General features: G+C 41.4%; 1 protein-coding gene and 1 pseudogene across 1 annotated transcript in view; one reads left to right on the top strand and one right to left on the bottom strand.

Moving 5' to 3' along the window:
- The window catches only part of Tmem65 (transmembrane protein 65), a 30,312-nt gene extending 28,002 nt beyond the window's left edge, over window positions 1-2,310 (bottom strand). Inside the window, exon 1 of the mRNA XM_023718814.1 lies at window positions 2,232-2,310. Within this exon, the coding sequence (XP_023574582.1) occupies window positions 2,232-2,310 (79 nt within the window). The remainder of the gene's footprint in view (window positions 1-2,231) is intronic.
- Window position 2,311: 1 nt separating this feature from the next.
- The window catches only part of LOC105742610, a 16,069-nt pseudogene continuing 1,208 nt past the window's right edge, over window positions 2,312-17,172 (top strand).

Genomic DNA, 17,172 nt, shown 5'->3' with positions numbered 1-17,172 from the left:
ATTCAAAATGGTTAGGATAGATATATAGTTACATTCTCTTAATGAATAGAAGTACTTGTTCTAATAGTGTTTGTAGATAGGACATCATGTCTGCATCTTGTACAGCAATTAACCACTAGGAAGAATGTATGCAATGTGTTAACTATTGAAACTGTCCTACCAATTTGGTTTGAAACTGTCTCATTGCTATTTGTTTCTCAATAAAATTATAGGGGGGAGAACAAATACCAGCTAGGCCATGAAGGGACTTAGAGTAAGTTACAAGGTGGGCCACCATGGGGGTCAATGGGTAAGAGAACTCTGCTTGGGAATGTTCTTCCATCACCTGAGGTGAGCTGGGACTAGGTAGGGATGGCCCAGCCCCCTGGCCCCTAAGGAGTCATGGTTCTCAATACACAGACAAAGGTTTTCTTCCCCAGTAAACCTGCTGGCATTACTCTCTAAAGTTCAGGATAGACACATTGATCCAGATTTTGTAAAATATCACAAAAAGCGTCTTGTACTTTTATGAGTGGAACACTACCTTAGAGTGCAAACCTAACTGTCTCCTCTTCACTGTAGGTCCCAAGACAAAGCAGATGGGAAATCTGCTGGATCGCATCACCAGAGTCTACCAATTTCACTACTAGGCCAGGTCTTCAATGTTTTGGACATGTTTGTTCCCGACAACTTAAAACGAGAATAGTTTATTTTCTATTATAACACAGTCTGGGCTGAATATGAACTAAGAAGTGGCAAGAGATGGTATGGGACCCTATTTTACATTATGAGATTATTCACTAGTTATATAGCATTTCTGTTTCATATACAAATGGTGGAGAGAGATGCCTTATGTTTAAGCTTTTATAACTCTTTATCAAAGGGAATGTTCAAGAATGATAGTACTTAGTGCAAACCCAAAGGAGACAAAGATATCCTGGACAACCCTATTCTAAGACTCCTATTTGTCTTTTGGGGGACCTCAGTCTTTTTGATCTATTTAGGGAGGACAACCACACTTGGAGGCCACTCAACCTCCCCCTTACAATCTGCAGACCAATAAATCAGGCCCACCCCCTCCAAGTGACCAGAGGGCTTCACTAGAGCCTAGTGCTCCAAAGGAACCACATTCCTCAGCTCCCTGGGGAGCCTCCTCAGACAGCCCTAAATCCCACTAGATCCACGCAGACAGCTTTAAACCCCAAAGATTGAACCTAAAGTGGTTCTGCTTAATACTCTGGTTCACAACTTGTCCTGCCCCTAAGAGAATTCCCAGGATTGAAGGAAGCACTTGGATACACATTCGTTTTTCAGTTGCAGATGCACAACAGTACAAGGACTGATCAGGCCAACTGTCAGAAGACCCTAGTAAGTTTGCAGATGGGCCAAACTTTGCTTTGACTTATCATGTCAAGATGTCTGAATTATCTTTGTCACTTGCTGTACCTCAGATAAAAGAGAATCCTACAAGCGGTTAGAAACTATGCAGATGAACAATATGCTTAAGGAGGGAAAGAGGGGCCCGAGAGATGGCTGGGGCCAGGGAGATGGCTCAGTAGAATAAGCACTTGCCTGGCAAGTGCAAAGGCCTGAGTTCAATCCCTGGTTCCGCGCAAAGGGAAGGAAACCACTCTGGAACAGCTATTCGCTCTTCAATTGAACCAAACAGGCACTATAATACTCATTATGGGCTATAAATGATGTCTAGTGTGCCAGCTGCTCTTATCATGGGGATGAAAGGGTGCATTATAAATTCTATAATTATGATACAGTGAGGGGGGTCTTACAGGGCACAGAGGAAAATTCAGCTGTCTTGTAATCAATTAGAAAAGAACTTCTGCAAATATCCTAACACGGGATAACATTTTACCAGTCAGCCAGCCCCAAATACGTGATACAAAGTATAAAAACTTCAAATAGGGCCTTAAATATCTACGGTTCAATTGCTAGATGCAGACTTTTCGATGGTCAACAATCAGGACACAGAGAAAAGACGAAAGAAAAAAAGACTGTAACTGTTGCAACTGGTAATATTTTAAACATATCCAGGTCATCTAAATAAAAACTCAGGGACAACCAGGAAAAGGGTTTCTATTTCACATACAAAGGAACTGGACACCGGGCACAAGATGGCACCAGGCCTTTGCTTGCCTTTTCCAACTGTAAGGCAGCAAATATACCTGGTTCTTACCTCTGGAGGCTCGACTGTCCTCACTCCCAGAGCAGGAACAACTCTCACGTCCTGCTGTGACCATTGACGAGGACCAGGAAACTGGAATGCCCGTCCACAGACATCAGCGCCTCTGAGGAGCCCTGGATAATCTTGGACATCATGGGTGAGCCGATTCAACTGCTTATAGACACAAGAGGGGCTCACTCTTTTATGATTTCCTTCCCAGAAAACTGTCCTCCAAACCCATCGTCCCAGTGGGGTTCAAAGGGATCCCTAGGCAGAGCTTCTTAACTCCTGATGTGTCACTTTGAAGGTCAAGTGTCTAATCATGATTATTAACAAAATGGGGGACAATTTTCAAATTCCAGCTAAGGCCAAAACAGATTTGACTTGCTGGGACTATACCAGGTCTCCCTGACCAAGTTACCCAACAGGTAAACCCCGCTGCCTGGTATAAGGGAATATTTGGTAGGGTAAATTCTGCTGCACCAGGGATTAGAAGACTAAAAGACTCCGGCCAACTTCCTAACCAAAAGCAAGGAAGAGGCATAAAAAGGCCTCCAGCCTCTCATAGACACATTACTCAAATACAGCCTTCTGAAGCTTTTCAGTCCCCTCGCAGCCTTTATGTGAGACAGTAAAAGGCCCTCACTCTGTGTCCCTAGAATGGACAAAAATGACTGAAGTGCATTAGTCACCAGAATAGCTCTGACTTGTGTTTGACAAGGGAACAGCTTACCAAGCATCAGGCTATGCGCTTAGATACCCCTGAGGCTGTTATAAAAACTTGCACTACTATTAGCCCTGCTTCTTTGCTGGCTACAGGCTCAACGGTTAGCTGCTCTTGTGAAAAAGTCATCTTCCAGACCTCTGTAAGCAGGCAGGAGATCAGCGAACTGCGCATCGAAGAGCCTCAGGAGGTATGAAGTAAGGCTGTCTGCGAAGGACAGCGAAAGGCAAGATTAGACAGCTGTCAGCTCACCAAAGGTCAATGAAGATCAACTTCTTTCCTCAGGTACTTCTACGCAAAAGGCAGAGCTGGTAGCTTGTTCTCAGGCACTGACGTTAGGAAAAGACACGTCAGACATCTACATAGACTCCAGATATGCCGGAGCGCTGCGCACTACACAGAACTCTGGAAGGAAAGAGGCTTACTAGCAAATGAGTGAAAATCTATAAAGCACAGACGGGAGATTCTATGAGGCAGTCCGTCTTCCCTGACAGGTTGCAGTCACACACTGTAAAGGACACTAGAGGGACACCGAAACGTCCTTGGGAAATCAGAAGGGCGGCAGGCAGGCAAAAGCGCTGCCTATAGCCCTTTAGGACTCTAACCTAATTCCCAATTCCCAAGGAACACTTAAACCAGTCTATTCCCCCTCCCAGGATAAATGGGTCCCCAAACAAGGGAGACTTTTAAAAGGGACTAGGTGGTATTCAGAAAACAAAGTGCCTCCCCAAGGAACCCAGTGGGCGGCTATAAAAACACTTCGCAATTCCTCCCACCTGGGAAGAGACGCTACATTGGACGCGACCACTGAAGCCTTCACGGGCCTAGGGCTAGCAGCCATCGCTGAACAGATCTGCAAAGCTCACGCACCTTGTGCTTACAACAACGCGGGCAAAGCCAAACCCCCTCCTTTAGTAGAGCCTGTACAGAGCAGCGAGACATACACTAGGGAGGACTGGCAATTAGACTTTACCCATATGCCACCATGTAAATAACTCACCAGATGTTGGTCCTAACTGACACCTTTCCAAGCGGGACTGAAGCCTTTCCTACCTGTTCAGAAAAGATTACAGAGGCAGTCAAGGTGCTTTTTAAGAAAACATCATCCCGGATCTGGACTACGCCAGTCCCTCCAGAGTGACAGTGGACCTTCTTTACCTCCCAAACAACTCAGGGAGGGGCGAAGGCTTCAGGAATAAAGTGCCACCTCCGTTCCTCCTGGCAACCTCAGTCTTCTGGAAAGGTAGAGAAAGCCAGCCAGACCCTAAAGCAAGCTCTGGATAACCTTTGCCAAGGTTAGGTCACAGATGTCTGAGTGTGGCTCTGACGCCTACCAACAGTACTCATAAAGGTTGTAACACGCCCAAAACAGGGCTAGGTGTGAGACGTTACAGGAAGGCCATCTCTATCCCCTGGTATGACAGCAGACCCAGAGACTACAGGACTCTTCTTACGTTTAGGTAGCTCCTTGTATAGTAAAGCAGAGTCCTGCCACCTTGGTGAGCCCTGCAGACCAAGTGCTTGTGAGAACTTGGAGAGAGGGGACGCCAGCAGGGCCGGGAAAGCCTGCGTGGAAAGGCGCTTACTCAGTGATCCCTGCAGCACCCACCGCAGAACAGACGGCCGAGGCTGAGGGCTGCATTCGCTTCTCCATACTCGAGCTAGTCCCACCTGGACTGTCCAAAGAACAAGATCACCCACAAAGAAACAGCTGCTCCTGTGAACGTCTGGAAGACTGGCATTTCTCTTCAAAAAGCAGGACTCCAGTGCTGCTGCAGATAAGCAAGACCTGGCTAAGGCCATGGCTGTCATCTATCTATCATTTATCTGGCCACCTCTCTGATGTACATTCTTCTGTACAGGAACTGTGAAGTCTGGCCCACTCCTCATATCTGGGCTAATGGTAGTTTCTTTCTCCAACAGGTAGCTCAAAGATCACTACCTCTTGTCTCATTTTCTGAGAGGTTTTCCCTCCCTCAACCCAGCAATAGCCAACAAGTACCTAAGGTACTTGGACTATACAATCCCAAGTAGGTAAGGTCTATATCCCCTTTCAACCTGAAGAAGTTATAAAAGACAGAGCCACCTCTCCTTCAGCACCCCATAAAGATTTATGGGATTTATGTCTCTCAAGGGAAAATTATATAGGAGATAGGGTGTGGCAAAGCTAGCTTGGAAAATGAGTGGGAACTGTCAGTTACAAGATCCCGGGCCAGCCCCAGGACCCCGGATGCAGAACTTCAAGAGCTCCCACAAGACGTGGATGGCATAAAAGAACACTAGATACTACACAAAGCTCAGTAACCTAACTTCCCACCATAGCCCACACTACGTTTCTTCCCACCATAGCCCACACTATGTTTCTTCCCACCATAGCCCACACTATGTTTCTTCCCACCATAGCCCACACTGTTTCTTCCCACCATAGCCCACACTATGTTTCTTCCCACCATAGCCCACACTATGTTTCTCTCATGCAAAGTACACTTTCATTTTTGCTTTTTCTCCTTTTTCTCTTGTTCTTCCCAAATTCACTCTGCAGAGCTGGCTTCTCTCTACCCATTCGCCCCTTATTTTTCAAATAAACTTCTGGTGCCATTCTTTACTTATCTTGTCCAAATCTTCGTCCTAGGCAATAAGGACCTGGAGTAGTTTTGACTAGTGAGCCATTTCTAAAGGCACTGCTACTGGGTAACAAGATCTGGGAGAATTAGTTGCTAGGAAACATGGATTTTCTAGTCCCTCTACAGTGTACTGTGTTGACTGGCCAGCTAATGGTCGAAACTTGCTATCTTGGGGTCAGACTGTATAAAGATAAAAACAATACTAAGCACTTGGGAAAAACTGAAGAGAAACCATCTCCAGCTGTACCACAAGTGCCTAGATTCTGCTGCAGGACTAAAGGTTTTTGTGCCCCTGGGTCATGTTCTAATGGTTTATTTTAAAATAAATTCCTGACCAATTGTTTAGTTGCTGTTACCTTTTTTAACTTAATATGGCATCTGGTGGGAGAGGACATTAGTCTATGTGTATGATTTAATAAAACAAACTCAAGTTGATCCCAGTTTTTTCATTTCCCTCCACTAGAAGACATCCAAAAATAGTTTTCTGGCTGGGAAGATTAAGGAGAAACTTTTCCAATGACACATTCTTGGGCCAGTAACCCTAGAACTGAGCCTACACTGCTGCAGTGACAGTCTGACCTCTAACCACGTAGCAACAAGTATTTCCATTTTAGAGCTCACCTATGTTTTAATCCCAGGAAATTCCTACTGCATTTTATCATAATATGTTAGAGAACTCCATAATTGAAATATGAAATATTAAAATATTTTTATCTGTGCTAATATTTTATCACACTAAAATTTACCTTTTTATATCAAAATTCAGAATAAGTAGAGGGTTATTTTAATTGTACTTTCCACAAACATTACAAGCGTTGGATCTGAATGTCTGCAAAGAGAACTGCCTGCAGCCTTTCCATTTAATGCCTGCTCTAGTTCGTGACTGCCACTGTGGCCATTTTTAACTGCATTCTCTTGGAATTCCACTGGCCACTCATCATTTTATTAGAAAATATGTATTATAGCTAGCATTCATAAAAGGACGATAAGGGCCAGGGAGATAGCTCAGTAGAATAAGCGCTTGCCTGGCAAGCACAAGGTCCTGAGTTCAATCCCCGGTACTGCAGAAGAAAAAAAAAGAAAAAAGAAAAGGAGAATAAAAGAATACATTTTTTTTTTTTTTTTTTTTTTTTTTTTGGTGCAACCAGGGATTGAACTCAGGCCCTTGCACTTGCCAGGCAAGTGCTCATTCCACTGAGCCGTCTCCCTGGCCCCTACATATGGTTTGAGAAGATAAAATCATACATTTTTGCTCTACTAGTGTAGATATAAAAATCTGGAATCCTCTGTGGTAGATAAATTAAGGACAATATAGTTAAGCAATTAAAAATCTTATTGTCAATCATTACTATACTATTTTTTGAGGAGAAAAAAGAACTAACGACTTCTTTGAGAATACTGGAACTCAGTGTAGCCTAGGCTCAGCTCAATCTTGCCACAATCCTACTACTTCAGCTTCAAAAAAACTGGGATTACAGGCATACGTCACTACAATCAGCAGTTCATGTAACTTGAACCCTGAGCCTCAGGTTCCTTTTGTGAAAAATGATCAAAATAATATTACCTCAAAGATGGGCATACAATAAAACCTTGTTCAAGAAGAAAAGAACTGAAAGTTTAAAAATACTGTCCAGATATTAACTCATTTGTCATTGGACAAACCGCCTACAAGAAACTGAACAACTGCACCCATAACAAGAATCTACCTGAAGCAACGAACACCACGTTCACATCCTCGGCTTGGTGTTTACTTTCCAGTGAGGGTCACGCAATGTCACAGAAAAAGTTGCCAAATACTAAGATGCCATAATGTGAAAGAAGAAACCAGGCCACACTTAAATACCCCGAAACCCCAAGTTGTTTTTTAAGTTTCTCGAATTACACACACACACGCTGAACCATGGCACTGAGACACCCGGAGACACAGGTGCTTCGGGTCTCTGTCCTAACTCTGACCAGTGTGGAATTTCTGTAGAATTTTTGCTCTTTAATTATGAAGGCAACACTTACTCCAGTTTTATATAATGCACAGCTGTATTGGTTTTACAGAATTACAACCTATACTGCATCTGACTTCCACTATTATTTATAACATGTGATGTATCACATTTCCAAATACTCCTGTGGCCCTTGAAGTCAGTACTGCTTACGGTGTAATAATGACCAAGAAAATGGTCCAAGGTCACTGAAGGACAGTAAGTACAGCTCAAAATAAAAACTAGATTTCTTGAGTCTTCAGTCTGGTATATCTTTTACTAGATTACATTTTCCCTAGTGAAAACATTTAACTTTATTTATAAAGATACCAAATCCTTACCTAACCTGAGTAAACAATTTTCTGATAGCAGATTCCCCAAATAATCTATTGAAAAATACCATGTGCCTTGCTGATTTCAAAAACTAATAAAAGTCATCTAAGTACCTACAGCAAAGTTGTCACCAAAATAAACCACCCAAAAATAAACGTGATAGTACTAAAATTTAAAATACAACTACCTCTGGCAATAAGTGGAAAAGACAGAAAGCAGTATTTATCTCCTATTATCTTTGGCCAAATTTATGTTTTATAACAAAATTCAGTAATTTTGAAGATGAGGTTTTTATTAACTTGGGGGAGTGAAACTGAAACTCTCAGAGATTCAGAAACCAGAACAGCTGCCTGCTCCAACCGTCGTGAATGTGCACGAACACCCGCTCAGGAAGCCGCTCTCGTGTCCGCCGAGTCTGCGGCCGGTAAAACCGACCACTGTAGCTGACATTTAATATAAGTGCCTTACGTGAAAACACACACAATTAAAGGACTAGATTCCTTTGGGCATCAAAGAACTGCTGTATTGTCCATGAGGAAGATTATATACTGTATATTTATTGTACAAAGTTAACAAGATTCAGAAAATAAGAAAAAAATGAAATCGCCCATTATTTCTCAGAAGCACATTTCAGGGTATGATACGCCTTAAACTGAAAACCAGAAGACTTTGACTGAAGAACTGTGGTGGGAATCCTATTCTGCATTTTTATTCTCTAAGATAAAATCGCAAAATCTGTTTACAACAATGGTAATGCTGGAAAGCAGAACAAGGCCCTGAGGGACAGAGTAACTCAGTGATAAAAGAAACTGTAACTCAGCATCTTCAGTGCTAAGTATATCATTAAATGTAACACACGTTAGAAGATATAACTGCACACTTGGAAAAAAAAATCCGGAAAACAAATAATCTTATCTCGCTTATTTTGTGCCATGCTGTCACAGCAATGATAATTCTAAATATAACTTATTTTAGTCTACTACCAAGGATGTAAACATCAATAATAAAACCATAAGTCAAGGCAAAATTTTATATCTTTTACAATAAACTTAAGGAAAAAAAAAAAAAAAAAAAAACCACGGGCTGAGAAGATAGCTTGGCAGTCTAAGCACCTGCCTGGCAAGTAAAGGACCCGGGCTTGATTCCAGCACCACGTGCCACGCTGGCCCCAGAAGCCCGACATGCCACATGCCCAACTGGCCCCAAAACCAGCGTGGCAGCTCATGTCTGGAATCCAAGCACTAGGGAGGCTGAGACAGGAGGATCACTATGAGTCCTAACTGTATAGCAAGACCCTGTGCCAAATAAGTAATTAAAATAAAAGAAACAAAACAACTGTAGTGAGATAACATATAGAAACAAACTAATACCTCTGGTTTTTTGTTATTAGAAATAAATCATTCTTGAAGAATCCAATTACCCAGTTTCTGATATTCTGACCATACTCCAGACCTGTCCCAGCACCTTCCTCAAAAAATAAGTAGGACTGGCCTCACAAAGCACAATCTGGCCTAGAAAGAAAGTTATAAAAATGAAACTAGCGCGCTTAAGCAATAATTTGGGGTCTGAGGGTTTTCAATTACCCACGTTGCTGGACTTTATCAATAACTTTTCAGTCTTTTAAGAGAAACAAAAGTTTAGATGAGTAAAGTGAAATTCATAATAAGTATACAACACATTAAAAGAAAACAAACTTAAAATGTAACCCTGCTGCATGGAAAATAATTTAAGCAAATCAAATTCAATTCCAAAAAGTCATGCACCAACCAACAGAAGGGTCCCAAGCGCAAATAAAAGTGGGTAGGTAATATACCTGCAGAAACTGACCTTCAAACTTTTCACATGCACTTTGGAAACAGCAAAAAAAACCTTGTTAGTAGATTTTAATTAACAATTCTTTCTAAAAATTCTAATTGTTAAGCAATGATCATACCTCTGATAAACCTCAATAGCTATGATCCTACCACTAGCTAAAAAATTCTAAGTGTAAAAGGACTTTTAAATTATTTTTTCAATGCATCACCTTAGGTAAATCCTATAAAAAGCACAAATATGTTATCATTTTATTTAGACCTTAAAATTGATTATTATAACATACATTATGTAGAGAAGACATTTCTACTTAGATCGTTTAAGAACACCATCATCTCATTAACCTTCTGTGGAACTTGCTGCACCACCAGGGGTTTGACTACAACCCAACGCTGGGGTCAGCTCTCAGATCTCTGGGCCAATGCAAGCCAGTGGCTGCCAACTAAAGGCAGGAGTTGGCCGGTGGGAATGACGGGAAAGCCACAGGGCTCAGGGAACTGTCCTTACTAAGGTGCAAGCCCCTAGTTGTTCAACTCTGGCTGAACTAACACTATGTATTAGAAATAATTAAAATGTTCTTTTATCTTTTATTTCATAGATTATTTAGGATAATCAATTATACTATTGGTTTGTGGTTGTTTTTAAGTCTAGCTTGTGTATTGGGATCAATTATAGACACTGCTTAACACAAACTTCCTTCATGCCTACGGAAGAACAAATAAGATACATAAAATAATTTAAAAAGCTAAGATATTAAAAAATACAACTTTTTTAAAAAACAGATCTTGTTGCTTTTAGTCTTTAAGTATAGAGAGAGTAACTTAGTTTTAAAAAGCCAAATAACCATGTATAATCTTACAGATGGAAAGCTTAAAGCTAGAAAAACATTTACCTATCATAGGACACCACAAATGATAGCTCTGTTTGGGAATATGGCTACACAGATCCCCCAAAAGAGACATAATTTAAAATAAATCTGTAATAAGTAGCAGAGATTCTTTTTTTTTTGGTGACCGGCTCTGCCCGCCCTGGGGGCGGGCTGGCACAGCGTGTGGTGCCAGGACTGAACTGCAGCCCCCGCGCCTGCCTAAGCTTGCCTAAGCAGGTGCTTTAGACCGCTGAGCTATATTGCCGGCCCCAGCGGTAGAGATTCTCAATGCTTTAACTTTTTTCCTTTCAAACATTCCCCAAAAAAGAATTTTTTCATAGCACTAAATAAAAGAGTGTACAGCTGTATAAAGCCCACTCTGTACCATTCTTGAACAGGCAAAATGATGAGGACAATGAAAAAACGAGTTTCCAGCAGATATGGGCAAGGGGAGGATGAGCGGGCGGAGCACAGAGGACATCCAGGGCAGGGGAAAGACTCTGAGACCAGCACGGGTACTCGTCACCACAGTTTCTCCACTAACCCAAGAGTAAAAGTAAAACTCCAAAGGACTTGGTACAAATCCCTCCTCTGGAACATAACTAGTCACCAAGTCCTGAACATGCTTTTGGTTATACAAAATGGAGATTCATCTCTGCAATCCCTTCAAGCCCTGAGTTTGAGTTTGTATTTCTGTTTTGTTGTACAGAAGGAGGTTTTTTAAAATGGGTGCCACAAAAAATGTGTGAAGGAGCATAATATATATGAATTCACAGAGACAGAGAGAGAGAGAGAGAGAGAGAGAGAGAGAGAGAGAGAGAGAGACTAAAGACTAAGTTTCAAAAGTTGAATAGTGACAGGTAAACCATACTATTTGCCATCATCTACATAGTAAGTATAATTTCTTTTTCCATACAACATCCCAAAGTGAGGACTAAGTAAACAATCTTCAGAATAATTCAAAATTAAATACATTCGAACTGGTAGAGTAGGTTATACTGAAGGATTTTGATAATGTACTACCCCAAGCTAATATATACATGTCTCTTATATGCACATACACACACGTGTGTGTGTACATGCTATACCTTTATATTTCTCGGAAATTCTACAATGTGATTTTTGCCCTTGATACCAGATAGATAGATAGATAGATAGATAGATAGATAGATAGATAGATAGATAGACAGACAGACAGACAGACAGACAGATAGATGATACAGACAGAGACAGACAGACAGACAGGCTACCCAATCACACTCAAAATTGCAATTTAAAAAATTTCTGCCTAGGAAAAGTCAAGAAACAAGCATTTGAAGAGAACACATTTCACTTCGTTCCGTCCTTACCATGTTCCACCCATGGATCGCTGCCTCACTGGATTGGCTAAACCTTCCCCTATTAAATTTCCACTGGCCCACAAAACCATGTAATACTTGGATTCATCCTCATGTACATTTTAGGCAAAGTATATAAAAATTAATGAAAAATACTAAAAGGACACAGTTAATCTCTCACACTCAGTATCTTTCACACATACACACACACACACACACACACACAAAGCAAACATACACAAACTTTACCATCACCACAGCATGCAACTTAAATTAGGTATCAAGCTATATATTGGCTGAATCTAAAATACTTCCACTAATGACCTTAAATTTACAAAAGTTGGTGCATATATATATATATATATATATATATATATATATATATATATACACATATATATAGTGAGCTGGGGATATAACTCAGTTATAACATAACACTTGCCTATCACACATGAAAGTCCTACATTAGATTCCCTAAAGAAATAAAAACTTGAATGTTCCCTGAAGTTCCATAGCTAGATAAGTTATCTTTATAATATTCTGAGGTTTCTGTACATAGTTCTTTTTACCAACTCGTTCACCCTAAAACAATATGTAGCCCTCACAGCTCATGTTTCATTTGCTATGCTTATTTCAACAATTTCAAAAATAACATTAAATATAATTAAGTAAAAATGAATTCATCTTTTCAGTTCAATAATTTGATTGTTCGGTTAGCTGAGCATGCAATTATGTAGTCATAGCCACAAAAGCCAGGGTTAGATAGGAGAAATAAATATTCTGTTGGCAGCGTAAAATACTACTGCACAAATCTTTCAAAGCATTCTACTTCAAACAAGCAAGGCATTCTGTCAAACAGACACTTTGCTACTTGCAATAAGCATCTGACAAACACCACCATAAGATTGTACTATACCACAACTATCAGGGGCCTCTGTTGATATCTCCGCCGCACGCTTGACAATGACAATCTCAGGTTTTGGGTATCTGCATGCTAAAAACATTTTAAATTAAAAATTTATTCAAACAATGAAATCATTACTATAGATAGGTAGATAGATGTACATGAACCTCTGAAATGCCGCATGTTAATACAAAGGCAGCCTTTGCCTTACACAATACCATATAGGTCTGTAAAGCTGACGATGGAAGCTTACACTATACCAAAAAATGGTCTTAATGACCAGTGGGGGTTGGGGTGCAACTCAGTGACAGAACCGCTGCCCAGCATGTGAGGCCTGGCATGGAAAACAAATAACCAACCAACAGGAAATTTTTAGATAGTTCTGTGACCTTCAAGAATGTCTTTGTAAAAACTTTTAAAAAGTCCTTTATTGACAGGTATAAGTGTAAAATTTAAAAACAGTAAGATTAATGTTAACTTAGTACACTAATTTGAAACAAAAACACTGATGACTAAAATGTTTTATTTCTTTGTACTTAACGAAAGTAGCTTGACAATGTCAGTCCTCTTCACGTAATGTGCCATCATATAAATTTTAATAATGTGGAGCAAGCATAATTCCCATACATCGGTGAACTGTCACAATCCTTTCCAAGTCTAGACTGCCACAGGGTATCTTATCCTCTGAATTTTCAGTGTTATCAGGTACTTCTGACACTTCCTGTAATAAGTGACTTTTTCACTAGGATCACTTCCTCTAGAATACCATCTTCTCCTCGCAACCTCTCCACTCTCCTCTCTCCTCACTGTATCAGTAACTTTGCCTCCCTCTCCTGTTGTCCCCTGGTGTCTCAAATGGCAGCCACTCAACACCAGCGTTGACGTTCCCAAAGCCAGTCATTTCTACAGGGCTCCACTGGGATGCAATGGAATGGAATTTCACTGCCACATGAAGTGGTGTGGAGGGGATGAGGTAGAAGCGTGTCCCCCGACAGCTGAGGCACTGAAGGTTAATCCCCACTAGGCGGCATTAAGAGTGAAAACTTGAACTGTGTCATTTGTGAGGGGTCTTCGGGAAGTGATTAGAATTGGGCAGTCATGCGGGTAACGCTGCCAGAATTGAGTACCAGCAGCTTTTTAAGAAGAGACCGAATGACAGAATACACACACCCACGCCTTGAAGCCCTGCGCCACATCAAACCTCGATGGTGAGAAAGCCATCACCAAACACAGGCCTTTGAGCATCCAAAACTACAACCTAAACAAATCTCTTTTTTATAGTTATTATAGTTATTAGTCTCGAGTATTTTGTTGTAATAAGACAAAACCAGCTAATACAGTCATGTCTGACTTCACTGCTGCTTGTTGGTCAATTTCCTCCTTTTCAGGTTTTTTCCTTTTCTTAGACTGTTGTCCAGGCTGGCCTGGAATTCCTCCTGCCTCAGCGTCTCCAGGCACAATGCCCCTGTGCCTGGCCTTTAATTCCCCCCTCCTTTTTTTTTAAGTATTTAGTAGAGTCTTCAGAGTCTACAGGACCTCACTACATAGATCAGACTCGTAGTGACCCTCCTGTTCTCAGCTTCCCAAGCTCTGCGACTACAGGCGTGCACCACCACACTCGGTCTCAATCGCCCTCTCAGCGTGCCCCAGGCGGGGACCAGCACCGCCAGCTGGGGATCAAACCCGGCTCCTCCTCTCTGTCTAAGCAGGTGCTTTAGTCCACCGAGCTATCTGGCCAGTCCTCATGCTTTCCTGTAAGTATAATAAATAACAACCTCGTGATCGTCTGTTTTTATGTTTTACGAAATGAGGAGGCAGTTGTAGTTTACAGTGCAGTTTGTATTTCATTGAATTTTTTGAAGATAATAGACTGAGATAAGTAAAATTTGAATTGTATTGTTGGAGACTGTTGTTATTTAAAACATACTGAAATTCAGCAAAACAGGATTTTCTCTAATAATAAAAAAATGAATTACTTAATGAAATATGCATAGATCCAGAAAAATGGGTCATCAGAATTTATTGCATGATTTTTCTACATGTAAAAATTAATTAAAATAAAAAGGAACAATAATCTTTTCCTCAGAAGTATTTAAATTACTTGAATTTATTATCATTTTATATCAGTTAAAGATCTCCTAATTTATAACAAAGCAGGGTGCAATTATTAAATCTTGTGCTCCAAACTAAAGGAACTTTTTCACAAACCAGCTAGAAATTTTTCAGAATTCTATCCTTGCATTATCACCAAAGAAAAAAAACTCTAGACTGCCACGCAGAGCAGCACATGCTTGAAATCCCAGCACGGGGAGACAGCCCAGGACACGTAGCGCGTTCAAGTCCAGCCTGTGCTGCACAGTGAGACCCTCTCTCACAAAAATCAAAGGAACTTGGAGAAAATCATCCCTGATATCAAAATTTACATGGACTGGAGAGTTGGCAGGCTATATGAATGGACACAAGATGATTAGATAACAATAATTTATAACGTGAATTTGCAGAAGAGATTATGTGTCTACAAAGGGACAGGCTCCAAGAAAAGGAAAGCTCTTAAAACTTTAAAGCTTTAAAAGATGTGAATAAGTGGTTGGAGAGGAGGAGGCAACACCCTTCTTCCTTGACACTTCAGTCCAAAAGCCACGAGGTGGCTGAGTAAGACAGGCATGCGTGCAGGAGGCAGCCGGCCAGCGGCCCGCAGCAGAATCTCAGAGCTCAAGCGGGCTGATGGCACCCACACAGGAGATCAACCTGGCACAAGGTGTCACACTCAGCTGGCCTAAGAAAACGATGCACGTGGTAGCGGGGAGGGGTGCTGAGGCACAGTCTCCACGCCCAAGCCAAAGTGAGAAGGCATCGGTATGGAAGAAGACCAGCAGTGGGAAAGATGGCACACTGAGGACATCCTGGAGCACCGGTCAAAATAACAAAGATACCAAGAATAACTAGAACCAGGTAATTCTCTGCCAGAGAACAGTTAGAATGTGCGCAACCAGAGTGTACCTTGCGGTACTGAATTAGGGTTGGAGAACTTGTTACGAACTTATTTATACTACATAGACAGATATAGAAATAGAGACGGCACGTTACGTATAAATACCTCTATTCTTTTGTTCACTAGCTCTGTCTACTGTGAGAGCCTGGAAATAGCCACAGTCTAATAACAAAGGACATATTTACTACCAGATCATGGTTTCTAAACACTGAAAGAAACCTGGACCCTTAGAAAGATGGCTGATGACAGCGCTGGAGCAGGAAACACACACGACAGGCCTGGCACCCTGCGACTGCACTGGCTTCCCTGAGGAATTATTCCAGATGAAAGGAAATTAAAGATACGTAACAACTAAATACAATGTGTGACTCTGGTCTAGATTTTTCTGCTCTTAAGGATTATTTAGGACAAGTCACAAAACTTGGCACTAACGTATGCATTTATACTGCGGCATCCAGGACAACGTCCTCTTACCAGGACACACCCCCCAGCACCCCAGAGGCAGTGAACACTGTGATGCTCACCTAATCCTTAGCTGTCCCAAGTCCTGCTAAGAGACAGCTGGCCGCAGTCATCTTCAGGGACCGCCCTAGCTGAAGAACACTGCTTCAATAAGGCCCTGCATCCGGCCAGGGCCGTCCATATCCAATAACTTATTTTCACAGAGGAGGACGCCTGCTGCTTCCAAGCAACTCGGAAGCACAGGAAATGGTTGTCTCCAGCTCCTCTCAGGGTCAGCTGTCTCGCCGAAGCTGTAGCACAACTTTACTTCCACCTCTGCCCAAATCTGTTTCTTTCCTTTCCCTTCCTGAGGTAAGGATCCCAGTAGCACACCCAGTCAACTTCCTGAATGCTAATCCCTAAGAAACTACTACCCAAGGACATAAACCTATGACAGGGATGACAGGACATCTTACCAAAAGCTTGTTTTCTAATGAGTTTAGAAACAGAAACAAAAGGTTTTTGTGCTGTATTTGGACTTTTTGTTACAAAATTTTAGAAGTCATTTTAGAGGTGAAGAAGGTACAGGGTGCTAATACCATGAAAATAGCAAAAAAGAAAAAATATGGCTGACTGGGGACAGGCTCACTAAAGAAATAAGACTGCATCTGACAATCTATCCCAAATAATAATGGGAAGCAAAAGATAAGCAAAAACACGTACAGTCAAGTAGCACTTAATAATAGGGAGCTATCTAAAAAAGAGCGCTGTTGGGTGATGTTAAGGCCAAACACCTCAGAATACGCTTAAGTGAAGGGCTCTGACATCACTAGGCAGTATGTACAGCAAGGTCCATTTGTATTTGTGGAAGTTCCCAACTCGGATGTTATTAAGTCGGGGACCCACCTTCTAACCTTATGGGACCGCAATGATATATTCAGCCTGTCATTTCTGTTTGGGTGTGGTCTAAGTGACCCAAAGGTCCCCCGTGATAAAAGGTTTA

The sequence above is a fragment of the Octodon degus genome, unplaced genomic scaffold (genome assembly GCF_000260255.1).
Source record: "Octodon degus isolate 3935 unplaced genomic scaffold, OctDeg1.0 scaffold00062, whole genome shotgun sequence".
NCBI classification, from domain to species: Eukaryota; Metazoa; Chordata; class Mammalia; order Rodentia; family Octodontidae; genus Octodon; species Octodon degus.
This window is presented reverse-complemented; position numbering and strand designations above follow the sequence as displayed.